At 39.3% G+C, this 26,621-nt stretch overlaps 2 protein-coding genes and 1 long non-coding RNA gene across 3 annotated transcripts in view; 2 read left to right on the forward strand and 1 right to left on the reverse strand.

Annotated features, from left to right (window-relative positions):
* LOC141430265 (CD320 antigen-like) overlaps nt 1-26,621 on the reverse strand; it is a 450,087-nt gene that overhangs the window by 144,878 nt on the left and 278,588 nt on the right. The window lies entirely within an intron of this gene.
* On the forward strand, nt 19,005-19,721 carry LOC141429972 (uncharacterized). Its single transcript, XR_012451587.1, has 2 exons — nt 19,005-19,217; nt 19,538-19,721. It is a non-coding gene; the product is annotated as an uncharacterized lncRNA (long non-coding RNA).
* Nucleotides 24,462-26,621, forward strand: part of LOC141430181 (zinc finger SWIM domain-containing protein 4-like) — an 18,490-nt gene continuing 16,330 nt past the window's right edge. The window contains exon 1 of the mRNA XM_074090769.1: nt 24,462-24,615. Within this exon, the coding sequence (XP_073946870.1) occupies nt 24,462-24,615 (154 nt within the window). The remainder of the gene's footprint in view (nt 24,616-26,621) is intronic.

A 26,621-nucleotide genomic window follows, 5' to 3' on the forward strand; every position in this document is an offset into this window, starting at 1 on the left:
GAATAGATAGATAATTATATTAAGCATCACCAATTCATTACTATTTTTCTGCCATAAGTACAAGTTTGTCATGAGCTTTAAACATTAAGCTATATAAATCTTTCCCAAACACCAAATAATGATCTGATTTACTGACTTAGAGAAATCCGATAAAATTCCGGCGAAATGATATTCAATATTACCCTCACGTATTCCGTTACTTTTAGATTCAATTCCCTTTTCAGCTAGTTTTGTCGGATAAATGGTCGGCCATAATTTATTCAGCCCACACCTTTCGCCGTGTATCCAGCGTATCAACTCAAGGGTTAGGGTGCCTAGATCGTAACAATACGCTAATTGAGATTGAATGCGTTTGTACGCGTGATATAGGGCTTTTTAACACACAATATTTTTATTTTTCACCGCCATTCTTCGGAAGAACTAGTACCGACATAGCTGGAAAAAAATGCAAGTTTAAGTGGCGATGGGCGGGCATATCGCTCAATAACAGATAGCTTGGGGGAAAAAAGACCTCGAGTGGCGACCGGCGAACCGGAAGACGCAGCGTTGGCAGGCGGCACTAGGTGGGCTGAGGACATCGTGAGCGTGGAGGAAGTGGATGCAAGTTATTGAAGCGTTCTTAGGGGGAGGCCGTTGGACGTCTTCGACTGATAGGTGATGATCACCATTTTATTTTATACCGTGTGGGATGTGAGCAAGTCTTAAAACATGAATCGTTCTCGTCAAACAGCAGTGCAGGTGGTAGACCTTGTGCATTGGTCCGCGGATTGCTACCACCATCTGCTCGCTTATCCTGCGTGAAGCAGCAGTGCTTGCATGTTGTGTTTCGGACGCGTGGAGAGTAAGACAGCCGGTGAAATTACTGGCCTTGAGGTATCCCATCTTAGCCTCTAGGTTGGCAACGCATCTGCAATACCCTGGTGTTGCAGATGTTTATGGGCGGTGGTGATCTCTTACCATCAGGAGACCCACTTGCTCGTTTGCTACCCAGTCGGAATAAAAAAAAAAAAAAAACTGAGTAAGACTATTTATTTGCGAACGACATTAGTTCAGCGACTTTTAGCTCGCACAACCAAATATGAAAAGTCTGAAATCTTAATTTTTTATGTCAAATTCAAATTATTTATTCAGTAAATAGCAGCAATGGGCACTTTTACACGTCATTTTTTAAACTACCGCGCTTTCGGAAAGACCATCATTGCCAAGAAGAATGCGCCGCAAGAAACTTGTCTATCTGTCTAAGTTAGTAATCATCTAAATTATCCCACACTGCGTACATTTGCTTGAGATAGCCCATATTCATAGATAGGTACCTACCAATTTCTACGGAACCCTCGGTCGCTAGTCCGGCTCGCACTTGACCGTTTTTAGTATAGCTGGAAATATACATATGTCAATTATCATAATATATTGGGATTTCAAAGAGCCAGATATGTGGCCAAATCGACGTAGGTACGGATCAGTTTCATACGACGTATTTTATTAAAAAAAAGAGAAGCTGTCCAAAACCACCTAATCTACCCATTACCCGCCTTTCTGAATATTTAACGCGCATCCTTTTTACTCATTCCCAAAAACTTTTTCCTGTAATTCGTATTATTAATAATTCCAATCTTCAAACGTTTTTATGAATTTCGAAATAACCCGCGTACTTCATTACAAAGAAAGGTAGAGCCGTAATAAAACGCATAAAGTGTGGAGTTAGGCGAAATAATGGCAAAACAATGCCGGCTGCAAATTTATTTATTATCTTGACCCCTGTTCTCTGTGTTAGGATTTGGGCGTCGAAAAAAGCGAATTCAATAAAGTAAAACGTTTATTCTGTAGATACAAAAGGCTACACATCGCTTTTTTATACTACCTTCCAGCTTTTTATATCACCCACCATTGCCAAGATGAATGCGTCGCAAGAGACTTGGCAGAAAGTTTTTTTTTCGAAAAGATAGGTACCACACAAGATTTTTCAATAATTATTATTTGCTGTGATTTTTAGCATCGGAAAAGTACATTAGAGAATTTTAAAAAGAAGCACGATTGTTTATTAATAATTCTGGTGGATCGATTTTTAGTGTTCCGGAGCCAGTAGATGGTATTTTACTAGAAAACTTCAAAGTACCATATTGTTATTTTGAAGTCAAGCGTTTTTCGCGAACTTCTAAAATACAAGTACGAGTAACAATAATGTTGATGTGCGATAATATTATTCATGACGATAATGTTCTTATATTTATACATTTAAAAAAGTACCTGTTTTACAATTTACGGTTACGTTAAATACCGTCACATCCTAGTCACATCTAATTAAACATGTTTTGACGTATTTAAAAATACCCTAATATACCAACCAAAAGGTTTTTCCCCCGTCGCTTACGTCAATTTATTTGCATTTTTTTGTAGTTAATTAATACAATAAAATGACTCTATATTGTACAATAGAGTGAGAAATTACATAGTGTAAGTAATAGGCGGCCTTATCGCTCAAGAGCGATCTCTTTCAGGCAACCTTTTACAGAAAGTAGAAGGACTAGTTTACAGCAGGTGGTGCATCAACAGTAATATTTGCCCTCTTACGGCAAATTGTGTAGTTGAAGACATTCTCCATCAGATGGTATAAATAACTCAGAAGTGTTGTTTTATGATGATCTTAGAATCACAATAAAATAGGTATTTTTCTTTCTTTCACAGGTTCTCTGGCCCCACTCTCTCTCTCGCTCTGGCTCTAAAAATTAATCAAGCCATGAAACGAACAAACTTCCGATAACTTCCACAAAAACTGTGAAGTCCGCAGTTTCCGCGAACGCGTCCAAGCCCTTTTTTAATTACTTACGTCCAGGTTTGAGGCTTTGTTAAATGACGAGTTTCATGTTTGTTGGTCGCGGAATTCCTGTTTGACAATATTACGGAATTTTTAATGGCTCTGGGGTTACACGCGTAAGCGATGAAGAAATAAAAGACAGTAAAGTAGGGTGGTTTGGCGTGGTGAGATGTCACACAGACGCGTTCACGATTTGTAGCGGGGAAGCAAGGAAAATTGTTTAAAATAATTAATTAAAACAGATGCTTTTGATACCAGTTGCAACTTGCACATTCGTGCACATTAATGCACAAATAAATATTTCTGATTTCTGCAATATTCCGAATTTCTGATACTGTATTTTAATTTAATATTACAAGCTTTTATTTAGTTTCACCTGTTCCGACGTTTGTCATCAAATCTTGCAAGATAAATTCGGCCAACTTCCAGTAGTCGGATTGAATTGAAATTTGGCATACTTATGTAAAGTTGGTAGTGCCATCCTGGTTTCCAGCAAGGATCGTCTCCGCGGGATGGAACTCTTCAACGGTTAACGGCATCGACTTGAAATTAGGTATGCAAATGTAGTTTGGGTGACAATGCAAGTACAGTCAGCAAAAAAGATTGTATTAAAAATGAAATTTTTACCAAAACCGCATTTGAATTTGGTATAAAAAAATACAACTGACTAGAAACTTCCATCAAACTTAACAACGCAAAGAGAGTGCCCAAACGCCCCATTTGTATGCAAAATTGTCTCCACCAGGCACCAGTGGGAGATCGAGCGTGAATAAGCGAAAAAGCGCGAACCATTGATCAATCGGCTCGTCCATTACGATACATAATAAAGCGTTTACAATATATTATGTTAACGGCGTTGATGCGGAAGGAAATGTACTGTATAATGGTTCGCTGTATTTATGTGCTCTCGACTGTACTCTGGAATTGTATCATTTGCTTGAACTACAACCTTTTTAACACAATTTATTGAAAGCGTTGAATTTATTGAGAGATGAGGAGATACGTAGAAGAACAAGAGTCACCGACATAGCCAAGCAAATTAGCTCGTTGAAGTGACAATGGGCAGGCCATATAGCACGGAGAACAGATGGTCGTTGGGACCAAAAGGTTCTCTAGTGGAGACCGCGGCAAGCGCAGCGTAGGACGTCGACCAAAGAGATGGACGGATGAGCTGGTTTTAGTCGCGGGTTCACGGTGGATGCAAGCCGCTTCCAGCCGAGGCAACTGGAGGTCTATGAGGGAGGCCTATGTCCAGCTGTGGACGTCCTATGGCTGATATGATGATCATGATGATGATTGAAGGCGTTACGTTGCGGAGGTCCATGTCAAATGAAAAAACTATAAATAATGAAGATTAGTTTTTGGAGTCTTTTTGTTTTTGATTCTTGGAGGTTTTGAAGGGAAAATTTGATGTCTAAAACGTCTGTCTGTATCTTATATTTGCATATAATCCTCCGAAAAATCAATGAAAACACGAAATAAATGTTGGTAGAAAGTAGATCTATGCTACCCCTAATTTAACGCAACTGAATCCGCGGGCGAAAGCTAGTTGGTAGTTGTATATTGAAAACCTTGTTTAAAAAAGCTGCCAATAGTATGTTTGCAATAGAAACTCATCAGCGTCCGCGGTCGTGCGCCCGTGCGGCTGATTGGCTGCTGCGAGCTCAGCCTGCCCAACAAGCCAGCCTTTAGAAAAATGTGCCTGAATTTGTATATGTATTATACGAGTATTATATGTACGCAATTTTAGGTTTTAAGTTTGACGAAAACGGTACAATAGTGACAGGTTGCTAGCCTGTCGCCTACGGTATACGGTAAATTGCTAAAAGTGGCTCCGAAGCGGTAACGTTTTGTGTGCTCTGCCTACGCGTGATGTTTGTGTGTATATGTACGTATGTATTTATCTTAATATGTGAAAACGGTAGAAATAATAAATGCTCACCAAGTTTTGGATTTATACACTTTTTAATATAATTTTAACTGACACAAACACACAAGCAAAACTAACATATATAATAAAACAAAAGCTGTAAAAATAGACATTAAAAAAGACTACAAAAACATGTAGTATTGTTTTTGTTTCTCCTGTATTTTTATTTTCAATTTGACGTATTTGTATTGATTTCTGTGTCCAAATAATTTTGTCAGGGACGGATAGTTTTGGATTTATACACTTTTTAATAGATTTTTAACTGACAAAACACACAAGCAAATTGACAGCGGTAAAAAGACCGTAGTATTGTTTTTGTTTCTCCTGTATTTTTTTTTTCAATTTGACGTATTTGTATTAGTTTCTGTGTCCAAATAATTGTCAGGGAGAGATGGCTTTTAAGCGGTAAGACCGAATATTGTCTACTTGGCCTTTATATAAAATTATTGTACATACTGATTTGTGGTGTGCAATAATAGTACATTGTTGTAGAGGCTGGAAAGTAAGCAGTAGATGAACGAGTTAGTTTGAAGGCCGATCCGAAGGGGAGGCCATCGATAATACGAGTTTGAGTTCATATATTGCACTTTTGGCCGAAACTAAACATTGTGCTTTTCACGATCACTGCGAGGAAATAAAAAACATTTATTACAAAACAAAAAATAACAATCCTAAGGCACTTGTCCCACCGCCGACGATGAGCGAGAAGCAAGTAGAGCGAGTAACTAGAAACGAGTGGGCGAGCAGCGAGAAGCGAGTGTAGTTTTGTCGCTCGGCTGTAAGCGAGTGTTCGCGTGCGACGGGCGATTACTCGCTCCACTCGACTCGCTCGTGCGGGCGGCCGCCAAGCTGACATCGCTGAGCGAGTATCTATAGCTCAGCGAGTTTTATAGCTCTTGTCGCTGCGACAAAAGATGTAATAGCGAGTTCTCGCCGACAGTGTGAACTGCCAGCGATCAACGCGTCTCTTTTACTCACACAGGATCTTATATCTTTTGTTCGTTTCTTGAGCGAGAAAATAGTCGATAGCCAATCGTTTCCTCGCTGGCGGTGAGACAAGTGCCTAAGACTGGGTTGCTCCCGGCGATTTTGGCGATTTTAGTTTTTCTTTTGTGACATATAATTATTTTTTTAAACGAGTCCGTTCTTAGTGGCCAGTACCCAAAACGTTTTATAAAAAAAATAAAAGTCCTCTTGTCCGACATCCTCGCATGTATACTCGCGAACTGAGCAGCCGGGTTCAGCCAGTGCAGTGCAATGTGCAGCAGGCTTAAAAAGTTAATGCTGTGGCATTTTTTTCATAGTTAGAAAAATCAAAGAATTTTATAAGTAGGTACCTACACATTATGCGTTTAAAACAAAAACACCTAAAAGTCATAAATGACGCATTCTCATTGATCAATTTAATTTGGCATGCAATGAATGAATACGCAATACATGAATATTTTAAGGTTTTGAATCTTTGATCCTGGACGCATGTTACATTCCAAGAAAACCATTGTGAGTATAGAGCCAGAGTAGCTCTACTGAATTTCTCTTGGTATAGGTATTTGACAGGTGTATTCAACTAAATGCAAATTCTTCGCCGTCCTGCCGGCAACAGTTACAAACGCACCGTAGCCGATATTGATGTGTTTCCGAACACAATAAGACCTGCACAAAGGTCTTTGCCATTTTTCTCCGCGGGGACGCGTCCCTACATCAATCAATTACATTTACGTAGTGATAAATACGATATAAATACTCTTTAGCGTCAGATCGGCATTTGCTATTTTGGTGCTTTTTAGGATTCCGTACCTCGAAAGGAAAAAACGGAACCCTTATAGGATCACTTTGTTGTCCGTCTGTCAAGACCCTAGAAATTTATATCAATACTCGGGTCTACTTGGAGCTGTGTAAAAATTTATGCCGCAAATTTCCGCAAATTTTCGAAACTCGCAAGGGAATCAAAACCTACAGGGTACTTCCCGTGAACTCAGAATCTTGAAATTTGGTACGAAGCAACGTCATATAGCACAGATAAAGGAAAAATTGCGAAAACCGTAATTTTTAGTTACATCACATAATAAAAATAAAATATTTATACGGAACCCTCGGTGCGCGAGTCCGACTCGCACTTGGCCGGTTTTATATTTTATATTCAACCGATTTTTCTCGCATTTTACGATCCCTGAATATTAGTAATATAACCAACACATTTTGTTTGCAAACCTATTCAGGGCACTATAGGCAGCGGTACTAAGGCAATTCACATTGTTCAGTTCTATTTCTCAAAAATTACAGGCGCAAAGCCCGGGTGCATCGCTAGTATATGTATCATATTAAACCGTCCGTGAAAAATTATCTAACTAAAGGTGATCACCGCATTTGAATCTGTCACTTGGTTCAAAAGATCTAAGCGTACAGCCGGCGGGAAATGACTTTAAATATTTTATATTATGTAAAGATAAAAGAGATCCCTATTTCTGTGTACAGTTTAGGTCAAAGATAATCTTTCCAATTACTAAATGCGGTACTAATTTTTCCACAGCCACGCAAAAGCTATAGTAAAGTGTAAACATTGTTTGACCTCGATCGTACCGTTCATATTTTTAAATCTTTATCCATAATAAATACTTCGGTGTAAAATCGCAGTTATTTGTAACATTCTCCGTCGCTTTTTTAAAACCCACGTGATTTTATCACGTCTCCCTACCACCGTCGTCGATAAGAGACTTAAGATTATAAAAATTCTTATAGCACCTTGTAAAGAGCAGTCAAAGTGCTCGTACTTTGCAAGTGCTCGGGAGTCCCCCCCCCTTGCGTAAATTGCTCAAAGTACGGGACAATCAGTGATCGTATGGCCTAATGCATAGTCCAGAGTAAGCAGGGCGAGGCATAACGTGAGAAACGATACCTCAATGTTACTGAATAAACCAGCCTCTACTGCAAGTGTCAATTAATGTACCTATACTGAAAATCTCAGAAACCTGAACAGTACTTTTTTTTTTTCATTAGGTTTATTATATTTGTTTTAATTTTTTTTTGTTTTATTCGACTGGTTGGCAAAAACATCTGCAACACCAGGGGTATTGCAGCGTGTTGACGTGTTTTAAAATACTTCAATAACTTCAAAAAATTTTCATATATTTTGCTAAATCAGTAATTCTACTGGATTTCTATCCTACCTTTAGTTAGTTGCACTTCGCCGGTTTTAGAAGAAAATCAAACTGAGTTGTACTATTACTTATTCCGTGGTGACACGAAAACGGCCAGTGTATGTTACGGCAAGTATTATGTAACCGACTCTTTTCTCAATATGATGACTACTTTCAGATTTTCAGTAATTTAATTAACAACTTATTATGTTTGATGGCGTTAGATATTTCAACAGAAAACAAGGCAGATTCCTCGAGCTAGTCCAGGCTATGGATGCGGCCCGAGCGGCCGCCATTAGAGCATTTACATAAAGGCGATCTACGCCAATCACCTGGATTGCCCACAAGTGCACAAAGAAAGTCCGCGGACCCCTCGAGCCTTACCATCGGCCAATAACCTCATAGAACTATGCTGTTTAGGGTTCCATACCTGATGGGTGACAGACGGAACCCTATTAATGACAATGAACTATAAACAATTACTTTGCTCACCCGCGATCCATTACCAAGATTTTTTGAGCTGGTTACGATTTGAATGGGTCCCGACTGTTGAACCTTAAATGAGCTTCTTGACAGGGTTCTAGACCACTAGACTTATTTTGTTCCTTTTAGTTTGTAAGGCAGTCGGGTTTTTTTGATTTTTTAAATTTAATGTTTTTTATTTTATACCTTTTTGATATTTCTGTTAAAATAGTAGATCAAAGTATTATAACCCGTATATATTAAAAATGGGCTAATTATTAGCTTTCATTTGATTCCCATATTGTTCCAATACGAAATATATTTTTTTATTCCTTCGCCATATTTTTTTCGCAGACGCCATATTGAAATTATATATACCCTATGTCACTCCGACAGTTATGACGAATCCAATGATACCTTATATGTTACAATCCGTCTAGCCGTTTAGGATGCAGCGAGGACCAAAGAAATGGACATACATACCCACATACATACATACATACATACGCTCGATAAACATAACCCTCCTTCGGGCAGTCGGGTAAAAATACGCAAACGGTGGCCGATTTTTCTAAAATTTGATCTCTATCGTCCCTTGAGACTATGCTCCACAAGAAATTTAAGGATAAAAGTAGAACATAAGTATTTCTTTACAAGTTCTTAAATTTTGGCATAAAAACAAAATTCTTAAATTTTCTCAGAATCCGGACAAAATCTAATAAAATTAGTAATTCAATTCTGCGCAAGTTATTAAGTTTAGCAGTCAACTTTGAAAAAAAATGCTAAATAGAATTTTAATGCTACTAACTCTATTTTTAAAGCACGAACCAAGGACATTGCACTCGTAATTTTAATATATTTTACTTACAGCTTTATAATGCCGACAAATTAATATAATATCAAAATTTCTAACGAATACACCTTTCTCAAATTACATTAACGTGTTAACTTCAGAATCTGATTCGCCCACGTGATTCAGGTGACTAGACTAGAATCTAGTCGAATGTTACTTAGACTCTAGGTTGCAGTTTAGGTTTACGAACATAATAGCTGGGCTCCGCGACTTTGTATATTGGGAGGTAGAGCCGCGAGAGTTGAAGTCAATGATTACACACACAGCTACACAAAGAACTGATTGCATAAAAGAAGAATGAATGCGGATGAGTAAATGACAAAATCCCGCTGTCATATGACACTAGCCGTTACCCGCGACACCGTCCGTGTAGAATTCGGTTTTCACTATCCCGCAGGAACTACACAATTTTCCGGGATAAAAACTATCCTATGTCCTTCCTCGGGACTTAAACTATATGTGCACCGAATTTCATCTAAATCGGTTCAGCGGTTTAGACGTGATGAAGTAACAAACAAGCAAGCAAACAAACAGACTTACAAACCTTAGCATTTATTATACTAGTGGGAAGTGGGATGTTCTTGAGTGACCTCAACTCTGGTGGCATTGCCTATAGCACGCTTCACGGTATGCCAAAAATAACCAACCATACAGCTCCACCTGGCGGGCGCGGCGTCGATCAAGTTGAAGCATTACCTGCAACAGAGGGCGCTGTTAGAATGGGGCATAAACATCGAGCATGGCGGCCCGGGGAGTCGTTAGCGAGACGGATGGTGCTGGCGCCGTGATCACGCGCAATCGGGGATTTAAAACATAAAAACAACCGAGTAGACAATATAAAAAGCAGGGTGTTTCATTTCATTGCCTCAGCATTATGCTGAACCAGTATCCGATTCGCATCCGCAATGACACACTCTGTCGTTCATGTTGTTTATTTGTAATAATATTGTTTTATCTTGTATTGGTGCGAATAATTGGTGCGAATAAATGTATTTTCTTTCAATAAAAGTTGTTATAGCGTTTAAAATTATTGATACCAAAAATCTATTTAAATTTGTAATATAAAATCTTATGCTGTTTGATAAAAAAGATTCCGCCAATGTTTTAAACTGTCATGATATTTTCTTTCATACCTACCACACACAGGATTTAATCGCGACAAAACTTCAACCCAACTGCCAACTGCTGGGCACAGGCGTCTTCTCAGAAAGAGAGGGCTTGAGCTTTAGTTCTACATGAGCCCAGTGCGGGTTCAGACTAAACGATGTTGATCACAATGATTTTACCAAAATTATCTCAATTTTATCTGAATTAGTATATTATCAATTATGGATTCCGCCAATTTAATGGTTTGTATAATATTTTAAATTTACATTATTAGCTTTTACTTGGTACCTATATTATTACAATAACAAATTATTAGCCCCTTCCATATTTTTTTCCTGGTCGCTATTTTGAAATATTACAATATACCCTATGTCACTCCGACAGTTTTAACAAATCTAATACGAGTACTTCAAAATTAATTAAACTTGCCTGATTCAATAAATTATTTAAAACTTCATAGGTTTAAAAACCGTCGTTTCAATTCAATTCAATGAGGGCTATCGTTTTTTGTCTCACTAGATGGCGCACTGTTGCGTGAGGTTTTTAAGTATGGCTTTCAAAGTCTGTTATTACGGGCGTGAAAACAAAGTTTAGATTAAAATCATATTTAATACACCATTATAACCGTACCATAAAAATATCGAGCATGCCACAGTGTTGCATAGTCCCCGTTTTGTTCGGAAAAAAGAAAGACAAAGGTTTCCAAAAGACAAAACTGTCTCAAAACACAGACATTCATTGCCCCGGAACGCATATTTGCCATAATTAATTTCAGATATTGCAAAATATTCACAAAATTATTCTAATTATAAATAAACCCGCGTAGCTCACCCAAAAACTATGAGATTTGACATTTCGGAGACCTCACGCTACACTAGCGCCTCTAGTGGCGAATTCATACGCGATAGCCCTCATTCAAATCAAATTTTATTGCGTTTAGGCTACACACACGCAAACATCACGCCTGTATTCCCAAATGGGGTAGGCAGAGCACACGGAACGTTACCGCTTCGGAGCCACTTTTAACAACTTTAGGTTTAAAGTTTGACAAAAACTGTACAATAGTGACAGGTTGCTAGCCTGTCGCCTACGGTATACCTTAACCTATATCTTTTCGTTTCCTTCTTGTTTCCTTTTTTCATTTAGGTTACGCTCAAACATAACCCTCATTCCTACAGCTAGGTAAAAATAGAATTCTTATGAACTATAATCTATTTTTCAACAAATATTAGCCACAAACATCGCCAGTTCGCGAACGTCCGCAGGCGCCATTGTGGCGCTGGAACCGTGTTATAGTTGGCGGAACTTATAATTATTTTTGTCAAGTTTAATGAGACCGCGTCCGCGCCGTGACTCCAGTAGTTGCTATTGCCGCTTATGAAACCTTTGTTTGTTCTATAAATTATATTTTAATACTCTTAAGTCTTCTTATTAATAGACGATGGGAATAACAAAGTTGGATTTGATGCATGTGCCGAAACTTTGACTGAAAACTGTTTTTTTTTCGATATATAGAATTATAATGAATATATCTTGAATTTATAAAAAAACAACTTTCGATTATCATCATCATACCTTTCCTCAGATCTAAGGACTGCGCTAAGCGAGACACTTTGACTTTGAAATTGACCACCTTGACTGGGAAAAGTTGGCGGAGAAACGCACAGATTGGCGCGGACGTGTGTTGGAGGGTCGCAAGTATTGCGATGAGGCCTGGCTCAAGGCACTTGCTGACAAGAGACAGAAACGACACCAAGGCGGTTCTGCACCAACATCCGCAGACTTCTCTTGTCTGGCCTGTGGGCGAACATGTCGCTCTCGCATCGGTCTGGTCAGTCACCAAAGACGTTGTGCACAGGCAACACGCCAAAATTCGTCTGGAACAGACGCGTGGGCCTGATGATCAGCCATAAGACGTCCACTGTTGGGCAGGGCCCCCCTCAGGGTTTTTTTAATCTGCAATCAGTCGCCAGACTATAATCAGATGAGGGGTATGAAGAATGGCGGTAAGTTAATTTAGAGACCAGTGCTTCTTGCATTACTTAAATAATGTGGTTAAGTTTTAATCTTTTAACCACACTGGCATTTTGGAGCAATCCTGAAGCTAGCGGATTGGAGTGATGGGCGAGCCCTCATGATTGAACGGCTTTCCTATCGACATCAAAACTATTTAAAATAGACAGTGGATAAGCGTCATTTTTGTACGGTAACTGATCATCGTTGAAAATACTATAATATTTTTTTATTTGTAAAACTCTACATTATTATGTTTTTAAAGAAAAAAGATCTTTGTATGGCCATCTTATTGTGGTTATAATCTCCTCTCTTCGCCAATTAGTTGAGCAATCGACATCAGTACATCACTTTGCCTACTCACTAAACACTCTTAAATATGCCAATATTGGTTCTTGCTATAAATCAGCCGAGTTTCACGAAAACATTGATGTAATGGCTTTCCCCACTGAAGTGGCCAAATCAAATTAAATATTACTAATTGAAACCAAAAACACAAACCGTGTTTACAGTAATACCTCAAAAGTTAAATCAGCCGTCACACCAAACCCAAACAAAACAATACTTAGTTCCTGAACATTTTATTATCAAATTAGTACAAACACCTGGAACTGCAAACTATATTCAAATTCAAATAGCAATTGCGATTCAACAGAGGCGAGTTACTGGTCCGGTAGCGGGCGAGTTGCTCGCACGAACAAGTTGCCACGAAGTTTGCGGTGGCCAAGTTGGTCGGACTTGGTTGTGGTGGTAACCAATGAGGTTATTATAGATGTCTTTGTAAAAGTTTTGTATAATTTAAGTTTGAGTGGAATTCAGTAGTAACAGTGATTGTGCCATTTAGCGGGACTTTTCTAAGATGCAACGAAGAATATATGAGTCTTTAAATAGGGCCCTAGTTTACTTGCGCTGTCAATAAACATGCGTGACGAGTGTCATTTTAATCGTTGCCTACGACAATGACCACAGAACTTTTGCAGTTACCTATATAACAATCTGTTTAAAGTATTACATATGCGAGTTTTTTATACATAACACCTGTGCTATTTACGATTTTGAAATATTAACAAGTATTTCCGCAAAAAATGCACTCCGTGGCGTCTAAGCATACGCTAAAGCAGCAATATAAATATTACAATATACACGGAGCACGCGAAAAAAAACAAAAAACCGGACAAGTGCGAGTCGGACTCGCGTACGAAGGGTTCCGTACCATTATCTATAAATACAACATTAGACATTAGCAAAAAAAAAAACGGAAAAAAACATGTTTGTTGTATGGGAGCCCCCTTAAATATTTATTTTATTTAAATTTTTTTTTTTTAAAGTGATTAAACAACTAAATATTCTGTTAATATTCCAATAGTATCTACCTGTTGCCGTTATTAATATCAAACAAAAAACAGCAAAACAATTACGTTTGTTGCATGTATGGGAGCCCCCCTTAAATATTTATTTTATTCTGTTTTTAGTATTTGTTGTTATAGCGGCCACAGGAATAAATCATCTGTGAAAATTCCAAGTGTCTAGCTACAGACAGACAGTGGAGTCTCAGTAATAGGGTTCCGTTGGCACCCTTTGGGTACGGACCCTAAAAACACGTATCAAAAAACAAAAACCCGCGCGGTATCTCGGAGCATCATAAATCCATTTCATACAATATCAAAGTGCGTTTACAACATAATCTGCAGAAAGTCGGCCATCCATTTCCCATGGCAATAACACACAATTTTCCACCTTTCCCCTTGGTGATAGAATCCAAAGAGCTGTTCACTCGTGTATCGCGTGAGTGTATGAGACAATGGATGTCATTAGGCGAATTATGGGGGGTAATGAATGGCAGGAATACGGGGAAATGTTAGGGCCCGACCTACATAGAGATTTGCTGCATGTCTTTGTAATAATCATCTTTTCTTTGAAAGCAAAGATAATGGACGTAACTAATGGTATTTTCTTTGGTACGTTGCTGGTGTACGGTTAGAGTTTTCATGTTAGGATAAGGTTCTGCAGGAATTTGTTTAAGACAGCGAGCCAAGAAGAAGGTAAGAGAAGTAAGAGTTTCATACAGATTTGTTGGTGTGTCTAAGTATATTATGTATGCTATAAATGGCCGTATCTTTACAAATCCGGTGTCAAAAGAACTATGCTTTTAAGCAAAATTTACGCAGTGTTGGGTCATTTTGTATTGGTTGTTTTGGACCCCCTCCCTCAAACATTTTTTGTTATTCGTTATGTATAGAATATACCTAAGACTAATACCATATTAAGCGTCGTTGCAAATTTTAAAGAAAAATCAGTGTTAACCTATATTGGTTGTCGCCGATACTCTTTCATTCAGTCATTATTCAATCCTCAAAACACTTCCATATTTTCAGCACACATCGCAAACAATTGACAAGATTTCATTTTTTTAACATCTGTTAATTACTACAGGAATCGAAGAGTTTTGCCTCCTGAACATGGGAAATATTTATTATAATTGATTTCTCCATATTAAAAAAAATACAAAAAATTTAAAAAAATATGTCTGAATTTGCCAACACTACCACAGAATAGATATTATTATGTTTCCTTTGCCTTTATCACCAGAAAAAGGAGCTGTCATAATTTTGATATTGTCTCTATCTTTTGTATATTTTATCTTACTCTATGGTCTCTATGCAACGTCTACGTCAGATTTACGTGATCTTTTTTTTAAGAGACTAGACAAAAGTAATGGATCTATTGTGTCGTAGTTTTGGAGTTATGCCCTGTTAGAATAAGCACATCTTGAAAAATTTTTAATAAATTCATTAATAGTTGTAGCGAAGTTTTAAAAATATCAGCGTTTTTCTCTTTCCAAACAGAATACAGAGAACGAATCAAATTATAGTCTTAAAAATATGAAATCTTGTCAATTCAATTCCAATTGACACGCTATCAGGAATTCCTTAAAGCCACAAAGAACTGCATATTGTAGGGTCCCGACAATGCGAGTATTTGCTGCAGTTGCGGCGGAGCTGAAATGGAATGCAAATGCGGCGCCAGCGCCGGTTCCATTGTACCACGGCACCGGAGAACGCGACTCTCACATAACATTACGTCACGGCATACGACAGACCTTAATACACTAGGCTACAACATTCGATAGACACTCGACGGTTTTAGGCTTAACTACTCTGCAATACAAATTAATGGAGGTTATACAGGCACGCTGATTTGGGGCAAGGCGACCGGCAAAGAAATGATTTTTTTTTCGATGATTGTTACGCGATAACTCCGCCAATTGTGGGCCGAATTTCAATTTTTTTTTAAGTTCTAAAGGACATACTTCCGAGGTGGTCCCATTGACACCAAGTCAGGATCTGATGATGGGATCTTAGTGCCTCCGCTAGCTGACGCGGACGCCCGCCGCGTGCGCACGCTCGCGGGTCCCACTCTGGACACCCGCCGTATTAAAGTCCGTCGCATGCGCCCGCGCCATTTAGCTCTGTTCATACAATTTCTTATTAGACGGGCGTCCGTTCCGGGTAATCCGCGTCAGCTAGCGGAGGCACTTAGAAAAATCGAGGGCAACCCTCGAATTTTTAAAGCACACCTGTAGCGATTTTTGGCATTTTTAACATCAAGTCAAGTATTTACATTCAGAAAGTATCATTTGGTGAACTGGACCCTGATAAAGAAGACCGTAGGTGCCGGTACTCTGTTATAAAATGATATAACTATGCTGTGTTTGAGCTTAATGGAATCGTTGTGAGATGCACTTTGGCTACAAATCACTAAAAAGTATGATTTTTTTTTAACAAAAAATGGAACCGACTTCAAAAACCTTGAAAATAATTTTCTACTACGTCTTCAATCACTCCTACTGCCTCAGCACGAGCCAGCAGGAGTGATTAAAGCCCAATATGTAGTATTTATGTAGGTGAAGTAGACGACTATAGTTCCTCCTGCTGGCTCGTGCTGAGGCACCGACTACAAAATAGTAGAAAATTATTTTCAAGGTTTTGGAAGTCGGTTCCATTTTTTTTTAACTGTTTTAAAAAGCACCACATGTATTATCACGACGCTATTAGGTACTTCGACTAGGTGGGGCGACGAAATCGTAAGAGTTGCGAGCAACCGGTGAAAAGTGGCAGTGACAGCAGCGTTTTATGGAGGAGTCCTTTGTTCAACACTCGATGATGATGGACTGTCCCGTGAGCCCCTACAATGCGCACGCGGCGCGTCTTCGCTAATGCTAAGTGCGCACCGGCGGCGCGCATACATTTTCATATTGGTCATAATTTATGCGCAATTCGTCACTTTCTCGTTTTTTTGTCTGTTGACTTGCCGGTTTACCTTTTCTAGTTTTAGGGCAAGGAAGCCAATATGAAGATATTTTAATTGTATGAAGGTAAAAAATACTTTAAGCTAAATGCTTGTAAAATTACTTGAGACTGTTTCCATCTTTTGGGAACATTTTGCATTTTTTTATAATTAATTTAGGACTCTCCAAGACTAGACTGATTAGGTTGTTATCGAGCGAATGAGTCACACTTTTGGCCTCAACAGTACTTTAAATCAGGTGAGACGGAGGTCCATCGCTAGTCAGTTTATAGTAAACTACCTGGGCGACCGAGGTTCGTTTCGTTCAAACACGCGTTTTCTCTTACATAAGACCAAGCTAGATCGATTGTTCGACCCAGGAAACCTCCACATAGCACACCCCAAATCCTTATTGCCGTTTCTGAGGTCCCCGAAACAAATACTTATACAAGAATGAGGGCTATCGTTTTTTGTCTCACTAGATGGCGCACTGTTGCGTGAGGTTTTTAAGTATGGCTTTCAAAGTCTGTTATTACGGGCGTGAAAACAAAGTTTAGATTAAAATCATATTTAAAACACCTTAAAACCGTACCATAAAAATATCGAGCATGCCACAGTGTTGCATAGTCCCCGTTTTGTTCGGAAAAAAGGGAGGAAAAAGGTTTCCGAAAGACAAAACTGTCTCAAAACACAGACATTCATTGCCCCGGAACGCATATTTGCCATAATTAATTTCAGATATTGCAAAATATTTACAAAATTATTCTAATTATAAATAAACCCGCGTAGCTCACCCAAAAACTATGAGATTTGACATTTCGGAGACCTCACGCTACACTAGCGCCTCTAGCGGCGAATTCATTCGCGATAGCCCTCATTGCTCGTTTAAAGGTTTAAATAAATAAGAGTTAGATAGATAAATATACTTAGCGCGCAATGCTTTGGCTACAAACGCGAAACGTTTCACCGCGAGCAGGCAATGTCTCCGCTGCAAGCGCGCAAAGTTTATGTGACGACCGCGATGTTCTTGTCGCGAGCGCGCAATGTTTTTGCTAAGAGCACACAGCGCTCCGAGCGCGTCATGTTTATTCTCGAGCGCGGACTGCTTTCGCCAGGAGTGCGCCGCGAATTAGCTCCATATAGCGCCGAGAACGCCATATTGTACGAGTGTATAATTTATGGTGAAACGTAGCACGATCGCAGCAAAAGCGTCGCGCACTGACTTCACCATCCCCTTGCCCGTAAATCGCCAGCGTGATAAGGCTCTAAGCAACTCGAGTCAAGATTGGGTCACCATGGCACTATAACTTATATCGCTAAATGATGGATGCGGTACAAGACGAATGCGGCGGCCGCAGTACATCCATCACAGCGGGCTAATGGGCCAAGCCACATCCACGTTGGGAAAAGAAACGTAGCTCCATAATTTGTCCGCGTGGTGATAGGTACTACTGGTAAGCTATAAGTTAATAAGTAAATCTCTGTGCACTTCACCATGATAAGTGTTATATAACATTATAAAACATTTGTTTTATAATATTGTATAACAAATTGTAAGAAATGTTATAGTACATTGTTATCCTGTTTCGTCGGGTGACAAGCAAAAGTCACTAAGTACCAAATACCTACTTACAACAAAGCTCGTATCTCAATATGAAATTACTAACTAGATACGACTTTCTGAAGAGCAGCGACAGAATTTTATGAGTTTTGCTTGTCAGCCGGCGTTATAGAACTTTTAAAATGTTATATAACATTTTTTTATACATAATATTTAAAAAAATACAAAATATGTACTTTAGTTTCCCGTTAACCTTAGCGGACCCCCGACACCGACGACGCTTAGATAAAAAAAATATTACTAGGTACTTATACTAAATTAACTTAGGCTAATTTTGCGGGAAATCAGCATAGTCCCCGCGGGATAGGGATAAACGAATTCTTCGCAAATGAAGTGGCGGGCAACAGCTAGGTAGTGCATAATTATTTTTTACTTTTTAGTTGCCTTTTTTTTGTGGCGTTTTTTTCGGGCGTTTTTTATATTTTATGTATGCGTTTCTTTGCCGTGATTTGTTAGTTCCCAACGGAGCTCCGTGGAGTGTCGAAGAGACGATTTTGACTTTGGTAGTGGCTAAATAAGTGTTTGCTTTGTGAAATCTCATTTCCCACCTTATATTAGCGCTAATTCCTTATCCGTATTCCCTGAAGCAACACCAGGAGAACAGTTCACGTAAGTGTTAGTTTTAAGTTAGGTTAAGTTTAGTTTGTAAGAAAAAAGACCTGTGATATCGCATGGCAGTGTTATGCCCACTCCTGGGCTTAACATTGGCATATATTGACACCAAGCAATGCCGGTTTCTGTGACAAACTAATTGGCGCTAATATCGTGAAGTCCTCCACATTCACATGCCGAGCTGTCCACTATGCCCAATCTCGCAAGATGTTGGGGTGTGCAAACATGCCCCATTCGCATGCGAGACATCATAGTTGTTGCAGGCTTACAAAGATGGATTTTTGAGAACCAGGGCTTGGCAGGGATTGCCGGTTGAATATCGCGATAACGCAAACCCGTCCTTACATCATTGGACGCCCAAAGCTGGCTCCAAGCCTCTCGTAAGTATATCTTTGGCATAGCTACAAGATCCTCAGCTATATTTTTGAACGGATGAAGGTCCCCACTATCGATCGCTTCGCGAGCTAATTGGTCCACGCGTTCGTTTCCCTTGATCCCCCTATGGCCAGGGATCCAAGCAAAGGAAACTATGTATCCATTCTGATAGCATTTAAATAGAAGCTTCGTATTTTATAGATATGGGGATTGTTAGATTTTGTTTTGAAAGGAATTTAGCAATAGACTGCAATGAGCTCAGTGAATCCGAAAATATTATAGTGTTTTTGAGTTTCATTAAAACTATATATTCAACTGCTTTCAGGATACCAAAACACTCTCCAGTGTACACAGATGATTCTGGTGGAAGTTTAATTTTTTGTACAATATTGTATTGAGAATGCAATACACCAACGCCAACACACCCATTTGAGGAGACCTTTGAAGCATCTGTGTAAATATGATGGACATCCCGAGCTTCTGATCCAATAAAACCCAAAAACTGATGATTATGTTCTACATCATTTTTAGAAATACCTATATTTAGGGCAACTGATGGAATAAGAAATAATGATTCATATTCATGCTGATAAATGGGGAGTGTAGAGGAATTAATAGTGGGTGCAGAAATAGATTGATATTTATCAAAGCTTTTGATTAAACAAGGAGGCTTCTTATGTTTCCAATATTTTGAGGAGGCTATATGCAGAGATAGACGAGGCAGGATAGACCAGAGCTGATGATTGGATAGCTGAGTACATCGGAAAAAGATATCTATCGCTGAGGAATTGACGCCGTAAATATAGTGGAGGATCAACGCATTCCACTTGAAGCGCATTAATAGGACTAGATTTCATGGCCCCACAGACAATTCTAAGAGCTTTAGACTGGATACCTTTCAATTTCTTGAAGCCAGCAACACTTCCAGGGTCTAGTAAAAAAGTACCATAATCTAAAATGCTTCTAATCAAAGCATTGTACAATAATTTCAAGCATGAAGGATGTGCACCCCACCAAACCCCTGAGACACACCTCAGAATATTAATGTTTTTTTCACATTTTGCAGCTATGTAATCACAATGGGCTAGGCCAGTTAATTTGCTATCTAAAATTACACCTAAAAATTTTGTTTGATTTTTAACCAAAATTACTTGACTACCAAATTTAACACTAATTGGGGGAGGGAGTCGCTTTCTGGTAAACAATACCACCACACTTTGGACACAGAAAGCTCCAAACCATTGGAGTCTAACCATGTCTTTAACAGCCCTAAAGAACAAGTGAGACTATTGCTAGCCTTTTCAATGGAGCTATTAATTGAGTATAATAGTAAATCATCAGCAATATTGTAAAACTCTGACCGATCCTTTTAAAGATGATTCCAAGTCATATGTGTAAATATTATATAGCAATGGGCTTAATACGGAACCCTGTGGAAGTCCTCGCCACACTGTACGCGTGATTCTATTATTGTCATCTAAGAGTATACTAATAAATCTTTCTGATAGTAAATTGATTATGAAGTTGATTAAAACTATAGGTACCCCTAACTTAAGAAGTTTATCCCTCAATACTGAAACTACCACATTATCATAGGCAGAACAAATATCAAGGAAAGCAGCAGTAACTGACTCATTGTTTGAGAATGCTAGATGGATATCGGACGTTATTATTGCCAGACTGTCATGACAAGACCGACCTTTGCGAAAGCCAAATTGACTTTGAGCCAGAAGCTGATTGCTTTCCATGAAATACTCTAACCTGTTTTTAATCAAATGCTCCGCCACCTTGGCGAAGACTGAAGATAGGGCAACTGGGCGATAAGAGGATGCATCGCTAGCTGGTTTACCCTGCTTCAGAATAGGTATTATAATTTGAGACCTCCATGCCTCAGGAACAGTGCCAGTAAACATAACTGTATTTATGACAGAAAGGAAATAAGAAAGAATACTGTCACTAACATTTGAAAGAAAGGAATAAGGTACACCATCCTCTCCTGGTGCTGAATCCTTTAGGTTTGCTAAAATACCTTTTAACTCCTCCATTCGGAAGGGTGATCCTAGACTAAATTGAGAAGAAGGGCTAGGAGGAATAGAGGAATGCTGAAAAACATACCCTTCAGGAACTGATGCAGGGGCTACTGGTCTATGAATTGTTGAGCTAAATTAGGAGGAAGTATTTGTCTAGGAGAATCATTAAATGCAGATCTAAACCTTTTCACGTTATTCCATACTATGGAAGGTTTTACATTAGGAGAAAGTGACAGACAAAATTGCTTCCATCCTTCATATTTTTTCTTACGCAGCAACTTTTTAGTATCTCTTGCAACTTGCATGTAAAATTCAAAGTTTTCATTGGTCATTGAGTGGCAATAACGTCTCTCAGCCTCCTTTCGTTTTTTAATTGACTGGGAACATTCAAAGTCCCACCAAGGCGGAGAAGGAATTTTACCTGATGCACTATTTTTAACAGGAAAAGTTTCATCAGCTGCTTCAGTAATTATCTTAGCCAGGGCAGCCGAGGAAGTAACTAGATCCTCCTCATCAATACTGGGGAGATCAGATAATCTCTTATCTACGCCGCTTTTAAACATTTTCCAATCTGCATTATTTAAATTGTACTTGAGCATGGGGCTAGGCCTTGTAAGCAACGGAATAGTAAAAGGAAAAGAAATTAAAATCGGAAAATGATCACTTCCATGGGATGACTCTAATGTATGCCAGGATAATGACGATGAAAGATGAGCAGAACAAATAGATAAGTCCACAACGCTTATGGCCTCTAAAGGGCCAGTTCGCCTAGTGGGGTAGCCATTATTGAGAACACAAAGATTATGACTATCGAGAATATCTAAAATTGTTCTCCATGATTGCTAGAAACTGAACTACCCCAAGAGCGATGCTGGGAATTAAAATCCCCTAGAATCAAGATGGGTTTTGGCAGGGAGATTATCACTTGTTCAAGCTCATGAAAGATCAATGATGATGGATGAGGAATATATACAGAGACAATACAAATGTTATTTACAATGGCAGCAACAATGGACCATTCATTGTTGCTGTGTGGAGGAGTAGGTATTGTTGAAAATGCTATATTATCCTTAACAAGTAACGCTACCACCATATCCATCAGGTCTGTCCTCTCTGAGACATGAGTAGCCAGAAACTCTAAACAGAGCTCCAGGCTTAAGCCATGTCTCTCAGAGAGGGCAAAAGCGAAAGGATTAAACTGATTTATAAGATAGATTAAGTCTTGTTTTTTGCTAGTTATACTTCGGCAGTTCCACTGAACTATCTTGTCCATTGTGTGTTATAGTAGCAGCAAGTGCTTCAAGCAAGGGGGCAACGTGGGACGATGAAACAAAGTTAGATTTAGATAACAAAGAAATTAAAGCTATTATGGCCTCAGCCACAGATTGAGATTGTGAATCAGTATTGTTGGAATCTTTCAGTGCGCAACCATTTGGTGGAGGTGGAATAGCATATTCCTTAATCAGAGCATTGTGAGCCACTTGATCGTATCCTTTACTGGTTCTAACTGGAGGGCCTCGGGGTTTAACAAATACTGTTTTTCTATATGACTGAGTGGGTGTGCTTTGTCTAGAAAAATTTCCAACACTATTGCGATAAGTTTGTTGGTTCGATGGTGAAGGTTGATGAGGTGAGGGATTATGTTGAAAAAGGACATCTGCAAAAGATTTTTTAACTGGTGGATGACACTTAGCAGCTTCTCCATACGAGATACAATTATTGGCCATAGTAACTTTAATATCTTTTTGCCTTTTATGTTCCGGACATGATCTATTTATAGCAAAATGTGGGCCACTGCACCAATAACAAAAGGCATTGTCTTCTTCCACGGAGCAGGTCTCAGCTGTATGCATTTGTCCACATTTGTAGCACTGGGGCTTGGACCTACAATTAGTTTTTGTGTGGCCGAACTTGCAACAGCTGAAACACTGCACCGTTGGGAAAATGTACAGCTCTACAGGTATTGCGTTATAACAAGAGAATACATGTTTAGGTAGATGACGTCCGTCAAAAGTCAAAACGATAGTTTCCGAAGGTTGCCATGTGACAGAACCATCAATAGTCACCCTTCGGTTCAGTCGCCTCGCCTTAACAACATTCCCACACCCAATAGGTACAGTGATGTTAGTTAAAATTTCGTCATCGGACCATTGAGCTGGAATACCCCGGACTAAGCCCATACGTGTGACAGAAAATGAAGGGATGTAAGCCGTGAGATTCTCGGCCTCAAGACGAGAATCGTGGATGAATGCATTTGCGTCGTTCATTTTTGAAAAGGCCATAGATATGCGGTCCTACCAATTCGTTTTACGCTTCCGTTAATGATGTTTTGGAAGTTGTTCCTCATCAGAAATTTACCAAAAGACACAGGATGTAAGGACGAGTTTGCGTCTGTTTTTTTGGTTTGGACGTGGATAGTGAAGGGACTGAAATCCATACTATTAAACAATTCCCTGCCAACTCCTGATGTTTTACTTTTTTCCACTTCCATCTTACGTGTCTCTACAGTATTTAAGTCAACAACAGTACTGATACTCCTTGGTATATTCGTAACTTCAGGAACACTTTCATTACAAGCGCATGCGTAGTATCCCTCATTGTTTTTCTACTTTTTGTGTTACATTTTTTACAAATTTTTCGGCGTCTTTTCCGATCGCATACGGTAAATGAGGTAGACGAGTCTGTATCAGCAATGACTCCATCTATGATGGAGTCGATTTCGATATTGCACCCAACCTGGAGGCTTGCACCTCCAGGGTCTGGGGATCCTTATCCCCCATGGGCCAGAAATATAAAAAAGGAAAACTTACCTAACCCGACGTTTTTATATACACTTACACAAATATAAATATGAACAATAAAATAGAGAAACAAAATATATATACAAACACCACCTAACTGATCTTTAAACTATTAAATAATATTTAACAAAAAAAAGAAAGCCAGAAACAGAACCGCCGCGTTTCACGTTTCCCGCGCTTTTTTCGGGTTAAATGTTTAATGAGCCAATCGCAAGCAAGACCGTAACGTCAAGCGAATCTTCGATTAACTAACGCATCTAGCGTATTTTCGCCGGACACGAAACCTCCATTGACGAGCCATTAAAGCCGCTTGTAGACGTCCGTTGTTTTCACGGGACAACGGACCGTTTTTTTTGCCGGACTTGCGGTATTGTGTTGGCTTACAATGAAGGTGTGTACATACATGCAACGGACACAAATGTCCGGTGACTTAAAACTTGTGCACATTAGCGTTTTTGCCGGCGGTTTCTCGGCGCAGCGGGAACGCGGCGTGCACGCGGCGAGCACGCTGCGGTACCTCCACGAATATTTGCCGCCAGCGCGCCACCGCGGGGCGCCGACCGTATATGACCGTACGTGGCTTAATTGCCGCATCCACGCGACGACACCGCGGTGGCACGCAGGGGGCGAATAATCGCGGAGGTGTCCACAGCGTGCTCGCCGCGTGCACGCCGCGTGTGCGCCACGTTCCCACTCCGCCGAGAAAACGCCGACATAAACGCTAGTGTGCACAAGCTCTTATCCATACGACACCGCAAGTCCGGCAAAAAAAAGGTATGTTGTCCGGTGAAACAACAGACGTCTACGAGCGGCCTTATTCTCGTAATAAAGTTGTTGATACACAGGCTTGGCCATGTTGTTCATAGCATAGGGCGCTGGGTCACAATGGACCGCCAAAGCCCCGGCGATTCCATCATCCCGAAAGCATCATTTACAAAATAACCAAAATATACTCAAGAAAATAGCGAGAGTACTTTTGAAACTTTGCAACGACTCGGAAAACAAATTGATGAGAATGTTATTACATTAAAAATAAGTAATTTGGACAAAAATTAAAGTACATAAAGGCTAAACACCTGACGCGAGGGCAGCGCGTACTTCTGTCATATTGACAACGGTGTCGGTGATGTTATTAAAAGAATATTTTCTAATCCTTCAAACTTTTTCATTGACAAATACTTTTATACAATATGAATTATTTTCCTTCCAAGGCTATGATAATCTTTGGCATTTTGACGCACAAAAATACAAAATAACACTAAGTACGACGCGCAAACAACGTTAAACTTTGACAGCAATAGACAGATGACATTTGGATTTATTGTTACCAGTGCAATAATTAGTTCTATTGGTTTTCCGCAATATGGCGAGGTTTTTTATAATTCTGGTCAGCTTTATTTGAGTTTAATATAATAAAATCATATACATCAGCGTTACCACCTGTAATTCATAACTAAACCTAACTATCACCACCACCACAACTAGACTGACGCGTTTCGCGCTCAACCAGAGTTCATCCTCAGAGCACACGACCGTTCGTCAATGTAGTGCGTGTGTTTGATAGTTAAGTTTGTGTGATTTGTGTCTGTTCTTACAGTGGGGTGAGTAATACTTCGCTCACTCGCCGCCACATATTTACACATATTATTATATATTATGTATGAGTATGTAACCTAATGTATGTTGCATTAAAAGAAATTAGTCCATATAAATCTTATACAAATTGAAGTTATATAAAAATAACGTTATATAATTTAAGCGTTATTACGTTAAAAAAAATACTTTTTGTTGTTATAGCTCACATTCATTATAAACTCAAACAAACTCAAACTCACAACATTTATTGACAAGAAAAACACACTACATCACAACAAAAACACAGTAAAAACATAAATAGGAGAAGAGAGGAAAATAAGAGACTTGTGCTGTAGTGTTGAGCCAAAAGACTCAGCTCAGCATGTGCCGTAGCCCTGAACCAGAGCTGCAGCGCTGGTTTTCAGCCTGAAACCGGTGAGTGTGCACCACGTAACCGAACGCGTAATTATTTGCGGGAAAGAAAAGAAACTATATTATATCTTGTGAACGTTATTAATATGAAATTAGATATTTTGTAGTTATATCTCGTGGGACGCACCCCTTACAGTGTGGAGGTGAAAAATCATGAACACACATTTTGTCGCATAGACATAATGTCATAAACATTAATCATAAAATTGCGGGCAAGCAAAATTATTGTATATAGTTAATTGACACAGACCTCTGTTAAGCACCAGCAACGCCTGATTCAATAAATTAAATAATATTAGAAAAATAAAAGTGGCCAACCATTCGAAGTTATCACCATCCAATATACCTCCAGCATCACCTCTCTCTTACAATACCGTTTTCCAACCTTCGCCCAAAGGAAATTGTTTAACTTGAAAATCACTTTAACTTAGCAGACTTAACGGTCATTATAAGGTAAGACGATTTTCCCGTGAACGTGCCCGGCGCGCCGGCCCGGGGATTCCGCCAGCTATATGCTTTACCATTGCGCCGGAGGTGATGGCTTTTTCGCGCTTTTAGTACTGGATCATTG

Source organism: Choristoneura fumiferana, chromosome 8, assembly GCF_025370935.1.
Source record: "Choristoneura fumiferana chromosome 8, NRCan_CFum_1, whole genome shotgun sequence".
Lineage (NCBI taxonomy): Eukaryota > Metazoa > Arthropoda > Insecta > Lepidoptera > Tortricidae > Choristoneura > Choristoneura fumiferana.